General features: G+C 39.3%; 1 protein-coding gene across 7 annotated transcripts in view; it reads right to left on the bottom strand.

Moving 5' to 3' along the window:
* Window positions 1-2,165: 2,165 nt before the first annotated feature.
* The window catches only part of CEP170B (centrosomal protein 170B), a 119,018-nt gene continuing 98,208 nt past the window's right edge, over window positions 2,166-22,975 (bottom strand). For 2 of the 7 annotated variants that reach the window (XM_067463033.1, XM_067463029.1), the window contains exons 14-22: window positions 21,125-21,284; window positions 19,906-19,929; window positions 16,490-16,528; window positions 14,659-14,748; window positions 13,775-13,918; window positions 10,992-11,080; window positions 10,797-10,890; window positions 10,313-10,364; window positions 2,166-8,348 (exon numbers count right to left, since the gene is read on the bottom strand). In XM_067463033.1, the coding sequence (XP_067319134.1) occupies window positions 8,107-8,348; window positions 10,313-10,364; window positions 10,797-10,890; window positions 10,992-11,080; window positions 13,775-13,918; window positions 14,659-14,748; window positions 16,490-16,528; window positions 19,906-19,929; window positions 21,125-21,284 (934 nt within the window). In that variant the 3' untranslated portion in view covers window positions 2,166-8,106. The remainder of the gene's footprint in view (window positions 8,349-10,312; window positions 10,365-10,796; window positions 10,891-10,991; window positions 11,081-13,774; window positions 13,919-14,658; window positions 14,749-16,489; window positions 16,529-19,905; window positions 19,930-21,124; window positions 21,285-22,975) is intronic. The other 5 variants (XM_067463036.1, XM_067463035.1, XM_067463031.1 and 2 more) reach the window with 4 other exon arrangements.

Here is a 22,975-nt window from a genome sequence, read left to right on the forward strand (position 1 = left end):
ATGTGGTTTAAAACCTAGCAAATTGTTTTGAATGTATATTTATAATCATTTTATGTAATTATTTTATTGCTGTTTTTATATTGGGTTGTTGTAGGTTTGTTCAGGCTGTATGGCCATGGTCTAAAAAGGCATTTTCTCCTGACGTTTTGCCTGCATCTATGGCAAGCATCCTCAGAGGTAGTGAGGTCTGTTGGAACTAGGAAAAAGGGTTTATATATCTGTGGAATGACCAGGGTGAGACAAAGGACTCTTGTCTGCTGGAGCTAGGTGTGAATGTTTCAATTGACCACCTTGATTAGCATACAATGGGCTGACTGTGCCAGGAGCAAACTTTTGTTGAGAGGTAATTAGATGTTTTTATATTGTTTTGGCATAGAATTGTTGCCTGTTAGTAGCCGCCCTGAGTCCCTCTTTGGAGGTCGAGAATAGGATGGGATATAAATGTTCTCTCTCTCTCTCTCTCTCTCTCTCTCTCTATATATATATATATATATATATATATATATATATATATATATATATATATATAATTTTTGTGCAAAAAATGAAAGAACAATGCAATATTTAAAATGAACAGTTTTAACCAAAATAAACTTACCAGCTTTTGATTGATTAGATGGTCAAGTTAATTAGGGTTGTTGTTTTTGTCTGCCTTCAGGACATTTTAGCCTTAGGGCAACCCTAAGTTTAAAGTTTAGGGCAGGTGGTGGGTAAATGACCTTGGAGGGCTGCATCTGACCCGTGGCCATTAGTTTGGGGTCAGCTGCAATAAGGTGAGAGATAATTGTATGGTACATGCACACTGGAGAGATTTTCAGTTTGAGTGTCTTGTGTACTAATTCAGACTGCCTGAAGATATGAGGAGGTCCAAACCTACAAGTTGAAGAGGCCTCAACTTTTACCAGAAACAAATGCCATGGCCATGAGTTTAAAAGAGCTGGAGCCGGGCAGTTGACAGCATGGTGAGTTGGGAGGCTCTCATTCTTAGGGTCACCATACGTTGAAGTCAAATTGATAACAGTTAACAACATACAATTGGGAAGGGAGCAAAAGGGCTAGAATCTTTGTGGTGTGATTTCAGGATACCATTTGCATCTGCTTTGTATTTAGGGCTTTAAGATTGCATCTACGGTAAATGTTGCAACACTACTGAGTAACACAAGCAAAAGTCCTGCACTCCTTGAAGGCAAGGAACCTTAGGGACAGTGCCTATACGTCCAATTTAATGGTGTACTGTTGATGTACATTGTGACTGTGCTTGACCCCACAGAACCCACAAAGTCTTGCATTGGTGTTTTGTATGATGTATGACACTTATTTATTCATTTATTTATTTATCGCATTTTTATGCCGCCTTTCTTAGCATAGCCACTCAAGGTGGCTTTAGGCAATAGTAAAGTATAATTTAGACGATAGTAAAGTATGATTCCTGTGTCTGCAGTGGATACTTTCCTAAACTTATCATGGAAACTGTGAGTAACAGTGAACTCTATTCAAATGAACAACTTCTGCTGGAAATTACCATCAAATCACTTGAAGAACCTACAAAACTCCTATTTTGTCAGATGTAAGTAAGTGAAGCCATGGGTACCAGTCCTGCAGGTACTTACTCTGTCAGTAGTTCTCAACCTGTTGGTCCCCAGGTGTTTTGGCCTACAACTCCCAGAAATCCAGTTTACCAGCTGTTAGGAAATCCAGTTTATCAAAACATCTGGGGACCCACAGGTTGAGAACCACTGCTCTATGTGTTAAATTCAGTATATAACATGCAGTATCATTGCTTTTGTGTAATGGGTTTTAAGACATGTTTATATAAATGTGCCAATTGTTTCAACTTTTGTGATTGTGTTTGCAATATTCATTTGTAAGTAGCCACATAAAACCCAAGGAAATAATATGCCATGAGCTGGTTTTGAAGGGTTTTTGTTTTCAAACCCTCCAAAAATTGTGTTTCGCTTGGAACTCAGCAGCCTCAGCCTCAGTCCATCCCAAGTCCCACAACATGTTCTCTAGCCTTTGCAGAACTGTAACATATTCCTTCATTGGGTCCCCAACTCTTAGTACATTGTCTTCCCAACAAAATGGACTCCAGAATTCGGTAACACACATCTACATCTGTACATAAACAATTAAGTGGAAAACAAAGAATGATTTATTATAGCAAATTTATGATAAAATTATATAAAATAACCATTTATTTTGTTTCGAAAGACATCCACATCATCACTTGGGAACAAAAATGTACAGATAAATTGCCTAACAACCAAACAAAATAAATTATCATGAACAAAAACCAAAAACAAGAGAAAAAGAAAGCCCCTCTGTCTATGAATTGGGATCGGGGAAACAATGAATCTTAAAATTGTACATCGTATTTTGACGGGGCATGTGGAAATGAAAGAAAAGAGAGACCAAAAAAATCCCTAACTCCATTTAAACAGTTTAGACTTATACAAAGTTGAATTTCAGCTATACTTTCATACAGCTCAGCTTGCGTTTGTGAAGCATGCAGATGGAATGGATGATCTGGTGGACATATTTGTGTGTATTTTTGAACAGCAGAAAATATTTTCAGCAGCATAACAACAGCAGGTTATTTAGGCACAATTCAGCACGGGGCACATCAGAAAGTGAACAGGTAGTTAATGTACTTTTTACAGCTGCAAAAGTCATGTGTGAATTTGCTGGATTTGAGAAAGAAAACAAACAAACCTCGCGACCATTTAACAAAATAAAAACTCAGTAGCATCTTGCACTTGAACATCTTTTTTTAAAAAGTAGGTTATCTGTAAACATTCAGAGAAAACATTGTCATTAATTCGTTTAAAGATGACTTGGGGCCATTCACTTCCAAACATCTTAACCCACTCCAGACCTACACTGAGGGCTAGACTGCACAAAAGAGATAGCTTGCAACAAGGAACTGATAGTACTTTAGATTTCCAGTGATAGGATTACTACAGAGCTTCATGTCTAAGGGATAAGACTTGCTACTGAAGGCCATGTTTAGCTTTAGGTGACCCTGAAAAGGGCTTCTGATCACCATCACTGTAAATGGAGCTTGTGTTTACATCCAGGTGAACCTGAAAGTGAGCTCACTGCAAATGTAGCCCACATTTACATCCAGGTGATCCTGAAACTGGTTCCTGATTATCAGTCTTTTGCAGATGAAGCTCATATTTAACTTTTGATGACCAGTCATAAAAGAAACAGTCAAGATGCTGCAATTAAAAAAATATCCTATTAGGACAAATATAAATCTTTCAACACTTAAAGGAGCACCACTTCTAAATGCAGAGATCACCAACTCTTGTAGTTTGACCCTCAGTCTTTAGGAAACAACAACCATCAGTTCAAACTCATGCAAAGACTCTGACCAGTATAAAACTGGCCCTTGGCTTGCCACTTAATTCAGCAGCATAGGAATGACACATTATTTTCTCAAAGAGGATGAGCATTCTTTCAAGGATTTACATTCATTCTAGTATAATAAAACAAGATTTTTACAATGATCATGAAAGAAACTTTCCTTGTCAAGCTTATAGAACGAAGCCTGAACTCTTCAGAAGGAATCCTGAGGCAACCAGACACCCAATCCACCACTGAAATTCAATGGCTTTTTATTCCCCTGAATCACCAGTCAAATGTAGAAGTTTAATTTAAAAACAAAACATGCAATAACACAGATGTAACACTCAAAAAGAAACCCAAGTAAACCCTGAACAACTAGAAAGTCATGATCCTTAAAATAAATTGGATATGGATCATTCAAAAGTCTCAGATGAAGGGTTGACACACTGCATGCAGTGTTAGGCTGGAAAAATACATATGCTTTACAGCAGAGATGGGATATCATTGGCCCTCTGGATGCCTGGGTCTACAGGTCCCATTAGCTCATCCACCTTGGCCAACAATAAGATATAGTGGGAGTTGTAGTCCAAAACATCTAGCGCAGTGGTTCTCAATCTGTGGGTTCCCAGATGTTTTGGCCTTCAACTCCCAGAAATCCTAACAGCTAGTAAACTGGCTGGGATTTCTGGAAGTTGTAAGCCAAAACACCTGAGGACCAACTGGTTGAGAACCACTGATTTAGCAGGTGAAATGTTCCCCATCACTTTAGAGCAGTAGTTCTCAACCTCTGAGTCCCAAGATGTTTTGGCCTTCAATTCCCAGAAATCCTAATAGCTAGTAAACTGGCTGGGATTTCTGAAAGTTGTAGGCCAAAAGACCTGGGGACCCACAGGTTGAGAACCACTGCTTTAGGACTCAAACCAGGGAAAGATTAGAGTCCTGTGGTTTCCTCTTTGGCTTACCTGCGTCTGACACAAGACAGACCAAACTGAAATAGAGAACATACCAGGCATAGTTTGGATTGATATATAATGCTGTGTGAAGCAGGACAATTGGATTATATCATTATCACCCAGCAACCCTAACAACCCTCCAGACTCACTGAATATTCACATGAGAACATACTATGGGCATAGATTCAAAGCACACAAAAGACCTCAAAATCAAAGACCATAGATTTACATAAGAAAACAAAAATGCTCTCTATCTGTTCTGGTAAAGAATTGGGTGAGGGCAATGTTCTGTAATTCAACCACCCTTGTGCCCTATCCATTTGAAGTAAATTGACCAACTCTTGGCATATTCCTGAAAAAATGAATCAAGGTTTATGATTGAAAGATGATCAGGTAACAACCCATCAAGCTAAAAATTGGCGGATGCTGTTATGAATTCACCTTATTATGGCCAGCTTTAAAGTCATTACAAACTAAAGTGTTTGATCATGTAGTTTCATACATTGACTATATGCCACTGACAACCGTACAGCCAGAAAATAGCTTCCCACATTTGGAGTGGGGGGTGCTTACAGTACTCTGAATCTCTCAGTTAACTTAAAGATACTGGGATTTGTAGTCCACTAATGTCATATAAGTACCATATGGGATTAAAAGTGAGAGAATAAATGAACCTGGAGCTCTGCCTTTTGACAACTCTGTCCAGCTAATAAATCCTGATCCATGGATTCAACCTCCAATGACTCAAAAATATTCAGAGACAAACATCGAAAACACAAACATTTTCACAAGGGATGCCATTTTACTATGTCATTGTATATAATGAAATTTGAGCTTCCATTAATTTTGGCACCTTTGGTAGTTCTAGAACTGAATCCCAGGAGATATTGGGGGGCACTGTATCTAAGAAAGATACACGTCACAAAACGAAATGAATTTGAATGTGCTGGATTTTCTATAAGGGGTGTTTTCTTCATCTGACTGGACAGTTTGACCTCTACTATCTTAGATTATGGAAGTTTGAAGATAATAAACTTATCTTCTCTATTAGAAACATTTACAGACTTCATCCACCCATCCTTGGTCCCATGGACTAACATGTCTCTCAACCTGCCACAAATCAGCAATTAGATCTTAGACAAGTTACTTCTTTGGACTACAACTCCCAGGATTCTCCCACTAGTTCTATCACTGATCATTCTTAAAGGGATTTACTTTCCCTCACTGGAAAATGTCTTGTCCTATTGATCCATGTCCACCTTGCCTCAAAGTAAGTCTCGAAAGTCTAAGCAGTTTGGCCACATTAGTTGGGAATTCTAGTTTCCAAAAGTGAGTTTTCCAATCCTTGGTTTTCTCAACCATGCTATCTGTTATTGTCTTTGCTGGAGAAGCCAAGTATTGAACCTTGGAACGTCTGCATACTTACCATCTACTCTGCCAGTGAGCTATGGCATTTCAAGCATATTCCAAAAGCTAAGCTCAAGTTAAAACTAGAGAAGTTACCTCCATTGATGATAACAAGGATGGACAACTTGTGGTGCTCCCTAGCCACAGGTTAGATTGCTGTGAGATACTGTTCAACAACAAACCAGCACTGATTTGGCAAACAGAAGTAGAAAACCATGTTTTAATTGGGGGGGAAATCTGGTATTCTAACAGCAGACATCTCAGAATTGCTGAAAAATTATTTTTGGCATTAGGCTGAATCTTAACAGTCAAGCCATACTAGTAATACTGTATTTAAACATCACCCCTGACATATTTAATTCTCCTAAGCCAAATAGAAATCACACATTTGAATTCAACAGTAGCAAGATGGCACCAGTGTTAGAAAAGAAGTGAGGCTTAAGCTCTTCCTCTGAAGGTGATTCACCATCCATGCTTTGCTTGTGTACCCTTGACCCTCAAAGCAAATTTTTCATTCATTGTGGTGCAAAAGTTTTGAAGCAACGAAAGTACATTGAGTACTGAAGGAAATACGTTAACCAACATCAAGACAGAGTATACATTAGGTTGAAACTATGAACCCCACCTAAGGAAATTTCAGGTGGAATATTTCTAATATCTCTGGACTTCCATGTTCCTGTAAGCCAGTGGTTCTCAACCTGGGGTCCCCAGATATTTTTGGCCTACAATTCCCAGAAATCCCAGCCAGTTTACCAGCTGTAAGGATTTCTGGGAGTTGAAGGCCAAAAACATCTGGGGACCCCAGGTTGAGAACCACTGCTGTAAGCTATGCAAGGCAAATACTGCAATTTGACCATTATCCCTGACATTTTTTTTATATCTAGTCTATAGTGTGAAAGCACAGATATTGTATAAGTTGCTATGATTGTGCTTGGGCATCTTCCAGCTCATGGCAAGTTGGGCATTGGCGAGAGACCAAAGAGCAGCATAAGGACCACTGGCTCAATAGAGTTGCTATTCTCATTTTAGCATGGAGCATCCAAGAGGCAGCACTAGAAGATGCTTAGTTTGGGCACTCCATACTTACAAGTTTAAGCCTGGCTTAACTGGTCATGCTTTGCCTAAGGCCTCCAAAATCCTGGAGCCGGCAGAAGGTGGAGCTAAGCCCGCTTCTGCTACTGCTCAATACAGGACCTCTTTGAGTGGAAGGAGTGGCCTGTACGATTATGCTCTTAAGCAGGCATGGGCAAACTTCGGCCCTCTAGGAGTTTTGGACTTTAGCTCCCACAATTTGTAACAACATACTGGCTGTTAGGAATTGTGGGAGTTGAAGTCCAAAACACCTGGAGGGCCAAAGTTTGCCCATGCCTCCTTTTAAGGATATCAATAGCATTTAGAGGAATGGAAGGGGTGGAGAAGTGTCTCATTTTCAGCCATCTGTCACTGCCCACACATGGAACAATTTCTTTTTACTCTCTCTGGAATGATATACAGTAAATGGGGACCCTGTTGGTTGTATTAAAAAGAGATTAGGACTACACCAGAGCTTTGTTTCCCAGCAAATACCGTGAAATGGCTTCAGACTGGTAACCTTGTTAGACAAAATCCTGGCCATTCATTGATTTGTCTCCTCTAGACCTCTATATTTGGAACCGCTCAGCTAAAGGAGCATATGGAAAACCAAGATGCAAACTTATTTACTGGCTCTCCATCATCTGCACTTTTTAATTACCATTCCCAGAGGAATAGTGAAAGCCATCTGTTTGGAAGGGGAATGAATCAATGTCATCTTTGTTTCCTCCTTGAAAAAGGGATGAAAGTCACTGCTTTCGTAAAACGAACCTTCCTTTGCTGCGTCACTTAACCTGACAATAAAATGTAAATTCTGGTTGAATGATTGAATGCTCTGCTAGTTTAAAAAATAAATATACAGCACCAGCAGCCCCCCCCCCCTCCTCACTGCCCCCTGCAAGAAGGTACATTTTCAAAATGGAGCCTCTATACAACTAAACAGGCAGCTATGAACAAGCTAGATACAAGAACGTAGTAGTGCTTCGGCAGTATGGAGTGAAAAATACGCAAAGCTCGTTTTGCTATGGCACATTGGAGGAATGATGCATCGGTAGCTTTCTATTAAAATCGGAGCCTGCTTCTATGCTGAGTATGTGCTGTTCCACAGTGCTAGTTTCTTCCCACCCCCCTCACAAAAGGCATCTATAGAGAGCTTCCACTCACCCCGCACACAGCATAGATTGTACCTATTTCTTTCCCATTTTGTGCAATGTGTTAGCAATCTAAACAACTGCTCCACGCAGACTTGCCCACAACCACTCGTACACAATACTAACACCACGGAAGATTACATACAAGAGGATAAGCACTAGAAAATATTCCATCAGATGACGTATTTCTCCCCATCTGGAACAAACACCGTACCATCCTGCAGGCTATTAGGAACAAAGTTCGATTTCTGTACATAATTTCTTTTCTTGGCAGGGGATAACGCCTCCAACATAGGCCCTGAAATGTTGTTAGCAGTCCTGACTTTAGCAGCCGCAGAGTGTGACGTAGCAGAGGATGTTTTATTATTGGCAAGGATATCCAAGTTTCCACTTGGGTCAATGATAGCATTTATAACTGCAGAAAAGAGGGAAGAAATCACGATGAGCATTAGTCTGGAATACAAGAGGAGTCAATAATAATAATAATAAACTTTATTTATACCCCGCCACCATCTCCCCAATGGGGACTCAGAGCGGCTTACACGGGGCCAAGCCCGGACAACGTATTACAGCAATAAAATCAAAGCATAAAAAACAAACAAATAACAACAACATCATCAAAGTACATTAATAATAATAAGAAGAAAAAAGCAGGATTAAAAACATTCTAATAAACACAATCACGATAGCGATAATGATGACAACGGGCGGGCCACATGTACAGGATGAAACCATTTTAAAACTGTGATGAGATAAAAAAAGGACCAAGACATTTATGGGGATTTATGACGTTGAACTTCCTATTTGGGGGGCACGAACTCCAGTAATAGAAAAGCGTTGAGGGGTGCAAAATGTCATGGTGTGCACCTACTCACCAAAGGCACACGGAAGAGCCAGGTTTTAAGGTTCTTTTTAAATGTTTCTAGTGAAGGGGCTTTCCTGATCTCTCCAGGTAGAGAGTTCCAAAGTCGGGGAGCCACCTAGGAGAAGGCTCTCTCCCTTGTACCCACAAGACGGGCTTGTGAGATTGGTAAAGGTGACAGGAGGACCTCCCCCGAAGATCTAAGGGCCCAGGTTGGTACATGGAGAGAGATGCGGTCACGAAGGTAGGCAGGTCCCAAACCGTTTAGGGCTTTATAGGTGATGACCTGTACCTTGGGACCAGAAGCCATCACTCATTAAAGAGCCAGTGGAGCTATTTAAACATAGGAGTCGAAAGCTCCCTGTAACTAGCCCCAGTTATTAATCTGGCTGTCAAGCACAATATGTAAACGTCTGCTGCTCAGCTGCACAGTGCCAAATCTGAGTGCCTTGAAACCTGTAAACTTATAAGTAAGCACATGGATATTGATGATTTATGTGCTTCAAGCCATTTCTATCTTTTGATGACCCCATTATGAGGTTTTCTTGGCAAAAATTTATCCAGGGAGGGGGAGCTGCCCTTGCCTTCCTCTGAGTGTGACTTGCTCAAGTGAATTTCCACGGCCAAACGGGAATTTGAACCCTGGTCTCACAGAGTCCCAGTCCAACACACAAAGCACTATATCACATTGGTTCTTAAAGGCATGGTGGAGGAATTGCATTTAAAGTGTCAAGTTTATTTATTACCTGTATATACTCGAATATAAGCTGACTTGAATACAAGCTGTGGCACCCGATTTTACCACAATAAAACTGGGAAAACGTATTGACTTGAGTATAAGCTAAGGGTGAGAAATGCAGCAGCTACTGGTAAATTTCAAAATAAAAACAGATACCAATAAAATTACATTAATTGAGGCATCAGTAGGTTAAATGTTTTTGAATATTTACATAAAACTGTAATTTAAGATAAGACTGACCAACTCTGATTAAACCATTATTCTAACCTTCTTCAATGTAAATGTGCTTACATATCCTTCCAATAATAATAGAGAGTAAAACAGTAAATGTAATTAAAATAATAATAATAATAGAGTAAAATAATGGAAATTTAATAATAATAATAATAAATACAGTAAAACTAAATGTAATAATAATAGAGTAAAATAATCTAAATATAAGAAGAAATAGAGTAAAATATAAATATAATAAAAATAATTCTAATAACAGAGTAAAATAATAAATAACCTTGGCTCGAGTATAAGCCAAGGGGAGCTTTTTCAACCTAAAAAAGAGGTCAAAAAACTAGGCTTATATTCAAATATATACAGTATTTTACATCTGCTTTACCAGATGTGTTTCAGAAGTTAGAAATGTAACTTTTTGGACCCAAACTCCCAGAGTTCCCCAGCGAAATGGTCATTAGCCAATGCTGGCTCGGGAATAAAATATTCCCAAGCTTGAGGCTTTTGTGTGAAACCTGGTCCTCCTAAATAAATAATGCAAACAGCTACAAACCTTCAAGTTGTTTCTGGACTCTGCGCAGCTCCTTCAGGATAGAGCTTATTTCCTAGCAATAAAGAACAACAGGGTAAGAAACTAGGACACTGAGTAATTCAGGAAAAAAACGAATTCCTTCTCTTGAAAGGGTATATTTAGTTTCATGCTTGTTCAGCCTTTTTCTCCTAAAGACAGGCACAAAAACAGATTCTAAATCTAAATTTTGTGATCTATTTAAAACATGTATAAGTTTAACCTTTTTGAAGTTCTTTGCAGTAATGTAATGCAACTCCTTCAAAACTAGACAAGTGGAAAAGGAAATAACCCAAATTCACAAGAAAGCCAAATCTTTAAATTTCAACTTCAAATTAATATGCTAGCTGCCTAAATACGCGAAATATTGCATAAGTATTTATGCACACAAGGACAAGAAGTTCACATTGACAACACCTTCATTTAAAAGAAACCCACCAGCACACATTTTAGGATAAACATACTCCACCTTGTTCGAGGTCTTTAGAATTGGCACTTCGTTTTCAGAATTTATTTTGGCTTCCATCTCCTCCCATGTCCGCTCAGTATTCTGGAACAGAATTCTGATAAAAACATACACAAGTTACTATTTTGTCAAAGCATCAAGTGTGATAGGATGGGTGGCGAGAACTCAGTGCAGTTTCAATTAAGGATATCCACTCACTTCATTTTCTCTGCCAGGCTTTCTGTATTTTCCCGGATGGTATGGGATAACTGGGACACTGGATTTAGCATCAAGTTATCAAAGATTACCTGAAACGCAATCAAAAACAAACCATCATAGCAGCATTTCTTTCCATGACATCACAATCCTATGGTAGTGGTTCTCAATCTTCCTAATGCTGTGATCCCTAAATACAGTTCCTCGTGTTATAAATCATAAAATTATTTTCATTTCTACTTCACAACTGTAATTTTGCTACTGTTTTGAAGTGTAATGTAAATATATGATATGCAGGATGTATTTTCATTCACTGGACCAAATTTGGCACAAATACCAAATACACCCTAATTTGAATACTGGTGGGATTGGAGGGAGGGATTGATTTTGTCCTTTGGGAGTGGTAGTTGCTGGGATTTATAGTTCACCTACAATCAAAGAGCATTCTGAACTCCACCAACAATGGAATGGAACCAAACTTGGGACACAATACTCCCATGACCAACAGAAAATACTGGAAGGGTTTTGGTGGGCACTGACCTTGAGTTTTGGAGTTGTAGTTCACCTACATCCAGAGAGCACTGTGGACTCAAAAAATGATGGATCTAGACCAAACTTGGCATGAATATCAATATGTCCAAATGTGAACTCTGGTAGAGTTTGGGGAAAATAAACTTGACATTTGGGAGTTCTAGTTGCTGGGATCTATACCTCACCTGCAATCAAAGAGCCTTCTGAACCCCTCCAAGGATAGAACTGGGCCAAACTTCCCACATAGAATCCTCATGAGCAACAGAAAATACTGTGTTTTCTGATGGTTTTTGGTGACCCCACTGACACCCCCTTGCAACCCCTCCAGGGGTCTGTCCTGACCCCCAGGTTGAGAAACACTAGGCTAGAGGAATTTTCCACAGCATTTCAACTATATGTCTACCTTGTGGTTGAGCAAAACAAGGAAAAGCAGATGGGGATTTCTTCTAGTTATCTCAAAGCCCTAAACGGTTCGGGTCCAGCCTATCTTTGTAATTGCATCTTCCCCTATGCACCTGAGCTAGCTCTAAGATCTTCTGGGGAGGCTCTTATCTCGCTCCCACCTCCGTCAAAAGTGCAGTTGGTGGGAATGAGGGAGATGGTCTTCTCGGTGGTGGCCCCCCGGGTTTGGAACTCTCTCCCCAGGAGATTAAATTAGTGCCCACCCTGTCTACTTTCTGTAAAGACCTCAAAATGTGGATGCAATGTGGTTTTGATTAATTCAGTTCACTAGATAATTTTGGGCTCTCTAGCTTTAACATAATATCTGGCTCTTGCACTTTATCATTGACCCTGCTCTATAGTTGTATTGCTCTAATTGACTTGACCCTTCTAGCCCAAACTTATCATATGGCTCCTGCACTTTCTATCCGTCCTGTCCTTGCAACTGTATTGCACAAGCCCCTGCCTCACCCCTGAAGCCACCATGTTAGGCCATTGCTTGTTGTTAGTCAGTTGTGTTTTTATGATGTTTTGTATTTGTAATTTTTACTGTGTTATATTTTAAACTCTGTTTGACCGAGCTTGTCCCCATGTAAGCCTCCCTGAGTCCCTTCGGGGACACTATGGCAGGATACAAAAAACGTTATTATTCCCAGATGAAAACCTTATATAATAACTTGGAATGATTTGGATGGCGTGAGATAAACTACCACCATACAACTCTAAACAAAAATAAACCCTTCTGATTTTGGAAGTTAAATGGTGCAAAGCTTCATACATAGATGGGAGATCATTGGGGAATACAAATATTTTATGTAGAACTAAAAGAAAGACTAACAGAATCTCTGAATTGGAATGGATCACAAGGACTATTGAGTCCCATTTTCTATTATGCAAAAAAATCACTATTAAAACAGCACTGAAAATGTCCATCCAACCTTTCTTTAAAGACCTCCAAGAAAGGAGAGTCTAAGCAATCTATTCTGTTAAATAGTTACTACAGTAAACTGTTAAATAGTTACTACAGTAAAGATGTCATTCATAATGTTGAGATGGAACCTATTTTCTTGTGATTTCCCAGTCTCTGGAGCAATAGTAAACACATTCACTTTATCTCTTACATGACAATTGTTTCAGATATTTAAAGATGGCTATAATGTCACTTCTCAAGTCTTTTCTTCTTCAAGCTAAATGCACTCAGCTAAGTCATCCAAAGTCATTCCTCATGAAACTTGATTTATGAGGAATTATTTATCTGGACACATTCCAGCTTGTCAACATCCTTCTTGAATTGCGATGCCCAAATCTGGACATGTTATTCCAGAGAAAGACTGATCAAAACAGAATAGAGTGGTGCTACAACTTTCCTTGATTTGAAGACAATTCTGTTCAAACCTCCTACCTAAAACTTCTGCTAATCGGGGTTCATCATACTGGGATAGATGTCTCAATGGTCTGGTACACGATAAGGCAATTATGCCACTATAGATATTAAAATGTATGTGAATTCTGACAAATTAAGTAACATTATTTTCTTTTCTTTTTGGTCTGAAAGCAGAAGGATACAAATTTTGGGGAGTCCAAAAATATGTAATACTTATTTTCTTAGTAATAATAATAATATTAATAATAACAACTTTATTTATATTCCGGTTTATCTCCCTGAGGGAACTCAGAGCAGATTACAGTATACACATATATAGGCAAACATTCAATGCCTTGTATACAGTGAACAATGACATACAATACGCAAACAAAGGCAAAGGTTTCCCTTTCCCTCTCCAACGTAGTTTAACAAAGAGAGATAAACTCACTTCTTCCCTGTTTCTTATCCTTGTTTTTCTTGTGAGATCTTCCTCTCGACTGTCATTCATATTTTGGTCAAAATCATGGAATCCCATTGACCCAGGAGGCACCTTCTGGTAGTTCAGACTTGCTTCTGGTATGTGTTGGACCAACTTTAAAAAAACACAAAAATGTTAAGATTGATACTATATTCTAATTAGGACAAGAAGGAAAAAAGATATAGCGTTGGAAAAAGAACCATATGTGAAATTTCCCTCAAATACCAACCTTGTTGGAATAACATACTATGCATAGCATGCCAATGCTGATGAAAATGGTATCCCCATATCAAATTCTTGCTTGTCTTTCAAAATTTAGAAGAATGTGAGGTCTACAACACAGTTAGGTTTTCCTGAACTCAGTTCCAGTGGCTGCATCTGGCAGGAAATCAGGAAAACTAGTGATATGATGACATCACCATCATGGACAAAGGTGAAGAGAATCCAATGTAGAATTTGTTATGGTGGAACTATTTTCAGCAGCATCCTCATAACCGGACCCTAATCGGAGTATGTCATCCCAAATCCCTAACACTTTCCCCAATATTTTCATAAACTTTGGTTAAAATATTACGTCAAAAATGATCTAACTGCATATTCTACTCATCATCTTATATTAAATAAACTACTCAGTTAATACTCTCCCACAGTGATCTTTAGTTTGTGTGCACCAGACCTACATGCACAGTCAGTGACATGGGTAAAGACAGTATGAGATGGGTTAGTAGCAATGTGATTAAATGTGCATTGTGTGCACCTCTCCCATTCCCCCATGCTCCTACTGAAATATCTAAGTCATGTGCACATTAGCATAACATTTCCATGTGCATAAATCCAACAAACATGACCCTTACCCCACTACTGAGTTTTTTCAGAAGCTGTGGAGCTGTACTTGACATCCTGCTTACAACTTTACTGTGCCCTCTGGCTCTGCTCCTGGATCTCTGCACAGTCAGTGAAAGTGTGAAGAGTAAGACAACCTGAGTGCAGCGGTATGTGCATAGGTTGTTCAAAGCAAGTAGGAGTCCTAATTATATAATGTTTCGGATTATGTAAAACAGGGATTGGGGAACGTGTAATCCTCCAAGGTGTTGCTGGCCTGAAACCCCTTTCATCCCTCCCAAGTGAGGTTAGGGATGATGAGACTTGTAATCCAACAACATGTGGAAGCATTCCCCCCATTTCCAGCATAGAAGTTGCATGCATGCAACTGTATTCAGGGTTGCCAAAGAGTTGGTTTGGGCCCAGATGAAAATAACTTTTTGCCCACCCAACTCCACTACTATTATTAGATTTTTCAGCAATATGATGCAGCCTATACATGTGAGACAAACTTATATACAGCCTGCCTCAAGTTTCTTGCAAAAGAGAACTCTCATGAGAGTCCCCGGTTCTCAGAACATTATACACCTTGCCTGGGACTTTCATCTAAGTCTCTCCTCTCAAAGGATTTGGGGTAGGCTTTATAAAGGCCTGCCCCATGAGCAGGAAGAGTGGCTGCCAACAGTGTTCAACATAGCCAGAGCCCCATCACTATTGTTTTCTCATTTGAGGCCATTTCATTGCACACCAAATGGACTTAACCTAGTAAACAACACAATCCTACTTGGTGACACTGTTACAGTACAAGGCAGCTGTGAAAACACCATACTGGAGAACTCAGAGAAAACACTTATCTAGGCATCTACAATTTCTCCAACACAATTCTATGGTCAACACCCAGCAAAAGTTGACAGAGTTGTGCTGGAGGACCTAGAGATACTTAGAGGGGTTGTCCTCAAAATAAAAATAGTGGGGGTTTTGTGTAGTTTTTCCACTTTTGTACAGGCCCTGTGCTCCTAATCCTTGTGAAAGTGGAAATCCAAGAAAGGTTTGGAATTCATGTTATCGGGATGAGCAAAGGAAAACCTGAAACAATTATATTGTGAAATCTCTCAAGAGAGATACATACACACCCTCAATAACATTTGGTATGTAATCTCACACCCTTCTATTGTCTATCAAATGGTTGAGAGTTGGTTTGACCTTAGCTGATTTTTGTTTTCACCAGAACCAATAAAATTTAAGATTTGTGGCTGTTCTCCCATCATAAGGAAAATGTGGACCCTGCCCTGACTGTATGCATAGAGGTTTCCCATTCAGAACATCTCCTGAATGTTGAGAGACCAGCAGAAAATGGTGATGGCCACACTGTTTTTGAAAGTGGTGCTAATGATAGAGCTCTGGCCACTGCCCCACTTCGGCCCTCTCTTGGTGATGCCCTAATGTCAGAGATTAACAACTGTGTATATTGTTTTTGTGCATTGAGCTTGAAATAAATACATGCCATGCTGATGTTATGTCAAGCATCAGGTCACTGGTGAGGGAAATGTGTGCCGGAATAAGGAGAAGCTATTCATTCCCAACAAAAACCTTTCATATGCATCAACCTCTTGAACATGGGTTTTAGCAAGTGCAGTGTGAGTAAGATGAGAAAAATGCATGCATATTATTTTTAAGCACAGGGAAAGAATCATCGTAAAAACCAGAGAAGGAAAAGGAAAGCTGACAAAGCAGAGACTACTGCTATCATACAAATTCACAGCATTTAAAAAAGCTTCAAAAGCATTTCTTAGCTTAAAACCGATCAACATAATAAAGGGAAGTACAGTGAAATGTTTGAAAGTAGTGGGATGGAAAATGCACCTGAGATGAAATTGCTGCCCGCAAAGATGAATGAGCGATCTGTATTGAAAATAGGAAAGGAAAGAGAAAAAAAGAATAGAAAAAGAGAGAAATCAGTGCTGTTCGTAAGATTAGAAAAATCTGCAGAAACACATACAGGGAGGAGAAGCCGGAATAAAAAAAAAAAACCACAGGATAGTGTCACCAAGAAGGCAAAAGGTAAATCAAAGAAGTAGCAAAGCTGTCACAGAAAAGTCCTAACGTATCCCAAAATGTCCAAAGATCCCTCATACTGAGCTGGACCTATCTTGTCCACAGCTATCTCCTTTGACTTCCAGGAGTTTCCTGAAATATCTGTGTTTCCTTAACCCTGTGTGTGAAACCCTTTTAACTAGAAATATTAGAAATTGAACTCATGCGTTGGCACAGCATGAAACTGTAGCAGTGAGAAATGGCCACTCACTTCTATTATGTTATACCATATGACCCCCATACGTAGTTTTTCGTTCATCCATGCCCATTAAATATGTCCACTCTACTCATTTTTTAGGTTCTTCAATGCGACTCTATTGTAATCTTGGCCCAGAAGTTTTTCACTTCAGTAGGGTTTGCTACACTTCAGGGTTTTGCATATCCACACAAAATCTGGTAACACTCTCCCTATAGACATAGAGACTGCACTGTACACTGGGGCAATTCAAATAGTAACTTTAAAAGTTGTAGGTATTCATCTGGTATGTCACTTGGCAAAGAGAAAGAGATTGGTGCAAAAAATAAGATGTATTATCAATGCTTTCATGGCTAGAATCACTGGACTGTTGTGTATTTTCTGGGCTGTATGGCCATGTTCCAGAAGCATTCTCTCCTGACGTTTCACCTGCATCTATGGTAGGTATCCCCATAGGTTGTGAGGTGGATTGTCTCAGTAGAGATGTACTGGTATACAAATAAGATGGCTTTTCTCAGTACAGAACACAGCATAAAACTGGTGCACGATTTTGATTGCATTTAAAGAGCAAAATCATTTACTTAGTTACTTATTTGCTTAGTTATTTGCATATTCAAGGGTATTCAGAGAGAATGTCCCACATTAGCAAAAACAAACCCCAAAATGCTACTGAGAAGCAGTAGAAATTGATGTGTGCATCTCTGCACTGTAGAGCTGTAACTGTTGAATAGCACTTTCATTGTTCTAGCTCCTGTCTATGAAATCCTGGGATTTGGAAGTTGGTATGAATTCTCTGCATATTTAAATTCTCCATTAGAGCATTTTAATGCTCTGGTTCTGCAGAGAACACAGCCTTGTAGTACAGTAAGATCTGCAGGAATACACTCCCAGCTTGACTGTGGTTATGTGAAATTGCAAATGCAATTGAACATCATTATATTACCTCTTTTCCAGTACCAGCATACCATAGAACTGCACTGATATATGCTTTCTAAGAATCTGCTAGATTCATTGATATATCCTTTCTAAGAATCTGCTAGGTCCTCTAATGCAACTATAGTAACTTCCAGGGGAAATGTACCATAGAATTGCTTGGAAAACCTAACAAGTTCCTAGATAAATTTTCCGCTTGGACACAAGTAAGTAAAATCATGGATATGGCTTCCATCACAGTAGAAGATTCTAAATGTTATCACCTAAAGTAATATCAAACTATTCTAATTGCACAGAAGTATTGTGTAGTTAATTCCAGAGCTCAGGTTCTTTTTGACAGAAAACTGCCAGCTGCTATCTGGGTTCTGGGGTTAAGTCTGTAAAGACCTGGTAACAACTAGATATGTAACTGGGAAATGTCCAATGCTCAAACACAATCTGTCTCAGACTACCCTTTCCTACATGTTTCTCCTTTGGCTCTGCTCTAACAATCTAGAGCAGAGCGTTCCAAACTGTGTGCCACAACATGTTAGTGTTGGCTGCAATGTGTAGGTGTGTTGCACACACATAACACAAACCATCTGAGTCTATGTGAAATAAGCAACAAATAATATATCTTTAGGTTCTTGTGGGGTTTTTCGGGCTATAGGGCCATGTTCTAGAGGCATTTCTCCTGACGTTTCGCCTGCATCTATGGCAAGCATCCTCAGAGGTAGTGAGGTCTGTTGGAAATAGGACAATGGGTGTAGCTTTAAAATATGAATGAAAGATTCTCATGAGATATGTTGTTTCTCCATATATTTCGTTATTAAAATTTCAATCTGTGTTTTTATCTGTTATAAGGGGTTGGTTTAAACTCTAGTTTGTGAATAAAACTGTGTCACGTAATAACGCATATATAAAAAGCACGGCACCAACATGAAATGTTTGGAAAGCTCTGATCAAGAGGATGCAACACACAAAGCCATGCTTGAGGGCTGAAGCTTCCATTCGAAATTCAAAACTTAGGAAAGTTATTGCTTGAGAGTATAACCCTCAGTATCTCCATGTTGATATACTGAGTATCTCCAAGTCAAGATACTGAGGGTTATAAACCTTATCCACATCCCTACTAAAGGAGTCTTTAAAACACAAAGGGGAGGCAATTGCACAGGGAGGCAATTGCAGGGGGGGCAGATTTCTAATTTCTTCCCTCCCCCCAAAGCAGATCACATCCTCTTCCCATCAAGCCCAAATACAGGTAGTATCCAAGTTACAGATACATTTTAAGTGTACCTCCTGTGTGTGGGGGGGGGGGGTGTATACATATGTGCTTTGGATAGCATAGGCAAGGGTTAATACCCCTGTCATGTTTGTTTTGCTATCTGTGCCCTTGTTCAGAAGATTTCACCTCACTTTCTGTCCCTGTAATAATTGGATTTTGAAAAATTTGGTTTGTTGTGGAAACAAGGATGGGTGATAAAGCGTCATTTGAGATACCATTTCCCCATGATAACTCTTTCAGGAGTGGATTTCCCTTCTGAGGGGTAGATTTCTCTCATTTCCTTTTGTCTCACTCTGTTCTTAACTGTATGTCATTTGTAAGTCAGATGTTTGTAACTTGGGGGCTGCCTGTACCTTTGTTTGCAGTCCTTCTAAATGGCATCAAAAACATGTCTCTTCCCTTTGTCATTTTGAGAAACACTGTAGAAGAAAAGGGAGGAATTCGGAAGTAATACAAGGTGTTGGAGTGCTAGTGAGAGTGATTTATTTTTGCACATTTTCATGTGTTCCTGGGTGGTATTAGAGCAAAGATAGCCTGAAAATCATGCTGGAGGCCGACCCTCTGGTGGGAAGGCTTTGGAAGACTCATATGGGGTTTGGGGGCCAAAAAAAGGTTCAGTTTCATCTACAAGCATTTGATTTTTCATCCAGATTTGGAGGCGGGGAGGAGTGCAAGGGAATTTGCAAGTATGCAACGTACCACATTACACAGACAAACAAAGAGGTCTACATCTCCAGCCTAATCTACAGTATGTTGTTGGTGGTGGTGCAAGTCTATTAATATTTTACTTACAGGCAGTAAAAGGTCCATGTGAAACTGAGAGATAAGAGGGGAAATCATTACACGGAAGCTCCAAACATGCCCTGCTGGTTAAATTATCGTCTATGTAACTTAACCTCAATGTGATCTAGTCTCTACTGGCAAACTATATTATCAGACCCTCATTCACCCCAGCTAGAGAAAATCCACATGCAAAAGACAGCAAGACATTTGAAGGTAAAGTGGTACAAATATGATCTGAAATAATGTGATAAATCGAGGCTGGATAAAGGTCCAGAGAGCAGACATATTGTAGCTGTGTGCCTTCAAGATTGTTTACACTTTACGGTGACCCCAAGGTGAACATATAATGGGATTTTCTTGGCAAGGTTTCTTCAGAATTTGCTTTTGCTTTCCTTTGAAGCTGAGAAAGTCTGAATTGTTGAAGGATCACCCAGTGGGTTTCCATGGCTGAGTTTGAGAGAGTCAAACTCTTATCTCCAGAGTCTCAGTCCAAAGCTCAAACTACTACACTACATCTCTCTAGGTACTACTAGTAGATATTTATTAGACTCAGCTTGGATTTGCATTTGCATACTTCTCTTCTACAATGCTGTTATTTGCACAACTATTGTTTGGCCAGGAATATATATCTTTACTTATTCCATCCTAACATGCAAGAACCAGTCATTTCAGGAATATTTTCCCTGCTCCTTAAAAATATAAGAGTTTCTGCACTATTTTGAGCATTATTCACACTAGGGAACATGTTGGATGTGTGACTAGCCCCCTTTCCATTCTGTGCCTCATTTGTTCTGTATATTCCAAAATAAAATTAAATCCCAAATCTGAAAAGGCTCTGGTCCCAAGCATTTCAGATAAAGGAGACTCTACCTGCAGCAATGTCATGTCATGAATTCCAGGGATGAAATGTTACAGGGAAAACTCAATGCAATTGAACAGTTTTCAGTAATAGCTCTACTTCTACTCTTATTTCCCCATCAACCTAAGAATTAGCCATGAGATAAGGTCACCTAAAACTGGTTTGACTTAACTGAAAAGGCCCAACAGAGTAGCAGAAGTTTCTCCTTGCCAAAGGAGAAAAACGAAGCTAAGGCTGAACTAAATAGAAATTCTGAACCCGCAAGGTCTAGGTAAGAATGGAGTAGTCTGAGTGCATAGTCCAAGAAAACTTCCTTTCATGTCTTCATTTTGTATGCGCCCACCTTTCATTTGTATGCAGTCCTCTTACCTCTTCCCTTGCTGATATAGTAGAAGCAGGGGTGTTAGGCACAGAACTCTGGGAGGTGCTTGGTCCCGTTCCAGATGAACTCTGGGAATCTCCATCTCCAGCAACATCATGAATCTCTCGAGCAAGAATTGCTACATCCTTCACCAAAGTCTGGCTCAACCTGGAAAAAATAGCATGAATAATTCAAGGACTGATGAACATTTGGCTCAGTCCATGCCTTAATCTTAGCAATATGAAGTACGAGCTTCATTGTGTTCTTACTTAGCATTCTTCAACCCAACAGCAATCTTGTACAAAAACCTAGCAATACTACCAGTTTACCTGTCCGAACATACTCTCCCCTATGAACCATCAAGGCTGTTAAGATCTTCTGGAGGGGCTCTGCTCTCGGTCCCACTCCTTTCGCAATCACGTCTGGTAGAGACGAGCGACAGGGCCTTTTCCGTGGTGGCCCCTCAGCTATGGAAGTCTCTCCCAAATGAGGTTATATCTGCCCTCTCCCTCCTATTCTTCAGGAGGCTAGTGAAATCTTGGCTATGGAATGAAGCATTCCCAGAATAATGGTTGAGACCGGCAACAGAGAAATGTTATTGACATATGCGAATTGTGTTGGACATAATTTTTTCTTGGCAAACTGGCTTATATATGTATTCTACTTTTTATGTATTTTAATCTATTGGTGTTGTATGATGTTTTAAACTGTATTGTGGCATTGAATTCTTGCTGTGAGCTGATCTGAGTGGAGGTTGAGAAGATCGGGATATAAAAGTTTCAAATAAATAAATACACAACAAAAATTGTATATGAGCAAATTCCAGCACAAAACCTAGTCATTTTGCATTAAAAATAGTTTTGTTTTGTTTGCCAGTCTGTTGTTTTGTGAGCAAGATTTCCATTGTTGTCATACTTATGCTATTTTCCATAGACGCTGTCAGGAAAAACTTTTTTTGGGGTGTAAAACATTTCCCAGGCCCCAAAGCACAAAAAAATCCAGAGCACTTTAACATGTGTGAATACCAGGGTGGGAAATGTACAGAAATAATCATTTTCTCCACAACAGAGAGAAAATTGTGGAAAGTGTTAATCCTCACGTAAGAACAAAAAAATAAAAAACAGGTTAAATATCCCTTATCTGAAATTCTAAAATCTAAAATACTTCAAAACTGTTCATGTGGGTGGTTGAGATAGTGACACTTTTACTTTCTGATGATTCAATGTAGAAACACTGTGTTTCATGCACAAAATTATTTAAAATATTGTGAATAAAATTTCCTTGAGGAACCTTCCTGATACAACCTTCCTGACCTTCAGGAAAAAACTTAATCCGTGGATTTGGGATCAAGCCTTTGACTAGTAATTGGAGCAGTGCAATAAATGACCACGAATTAATGTGACTGACAAATGGAACGGTCCTGGATTATGATTTGGATTGCATGATTTTAATTGCTGTTTCAGTAAATGTTGTTTTAACTGCTTGGAATTTGGTTGTATTTGTTTATTTTATGGACATATGGGTGTATGGCATCAAATTGCTGCCTGTTGTAAGGCCACCCTGCGTCCCTTTTGGGGTGAGAAGGGTGGGGGTACAATTGTGGTAAATAAATTAATAAGATAGCTATGAAACATAAATGAATTTCATGTTTTGATTTGGGCCCCATTTCCAATATATCTCATTATGTATATGCAAGCATTACAAAATCTGAAATAATCTCAAATATGGAACACTTCTAGTCCCAAGCATTTTGAATAACAGATACTCTATATTAGCATTCTGACTTCTTCTCTAATTAGTTTGACATAGTTGTATGGCTTGCCAAGGTTTCAAGGATCGATCTGACCAAATCCAACTTT

The sequence above is a fragment of the Anolis sagrei genome, chromosome 1, assembly GCF_037176765.1.
Source record: "Anolis sagrei isolate rAnoSag1 chromosome 1, rAnoSag1.mat, whole genome shotgun sequence".
Taxonomy (NCBI): domain Eukaryota; kingdom Metazoa; phylum Chordata; class Lepidosauria; order Squamata; family Dactyloidae; genus Anolis; species Anolis sagrei.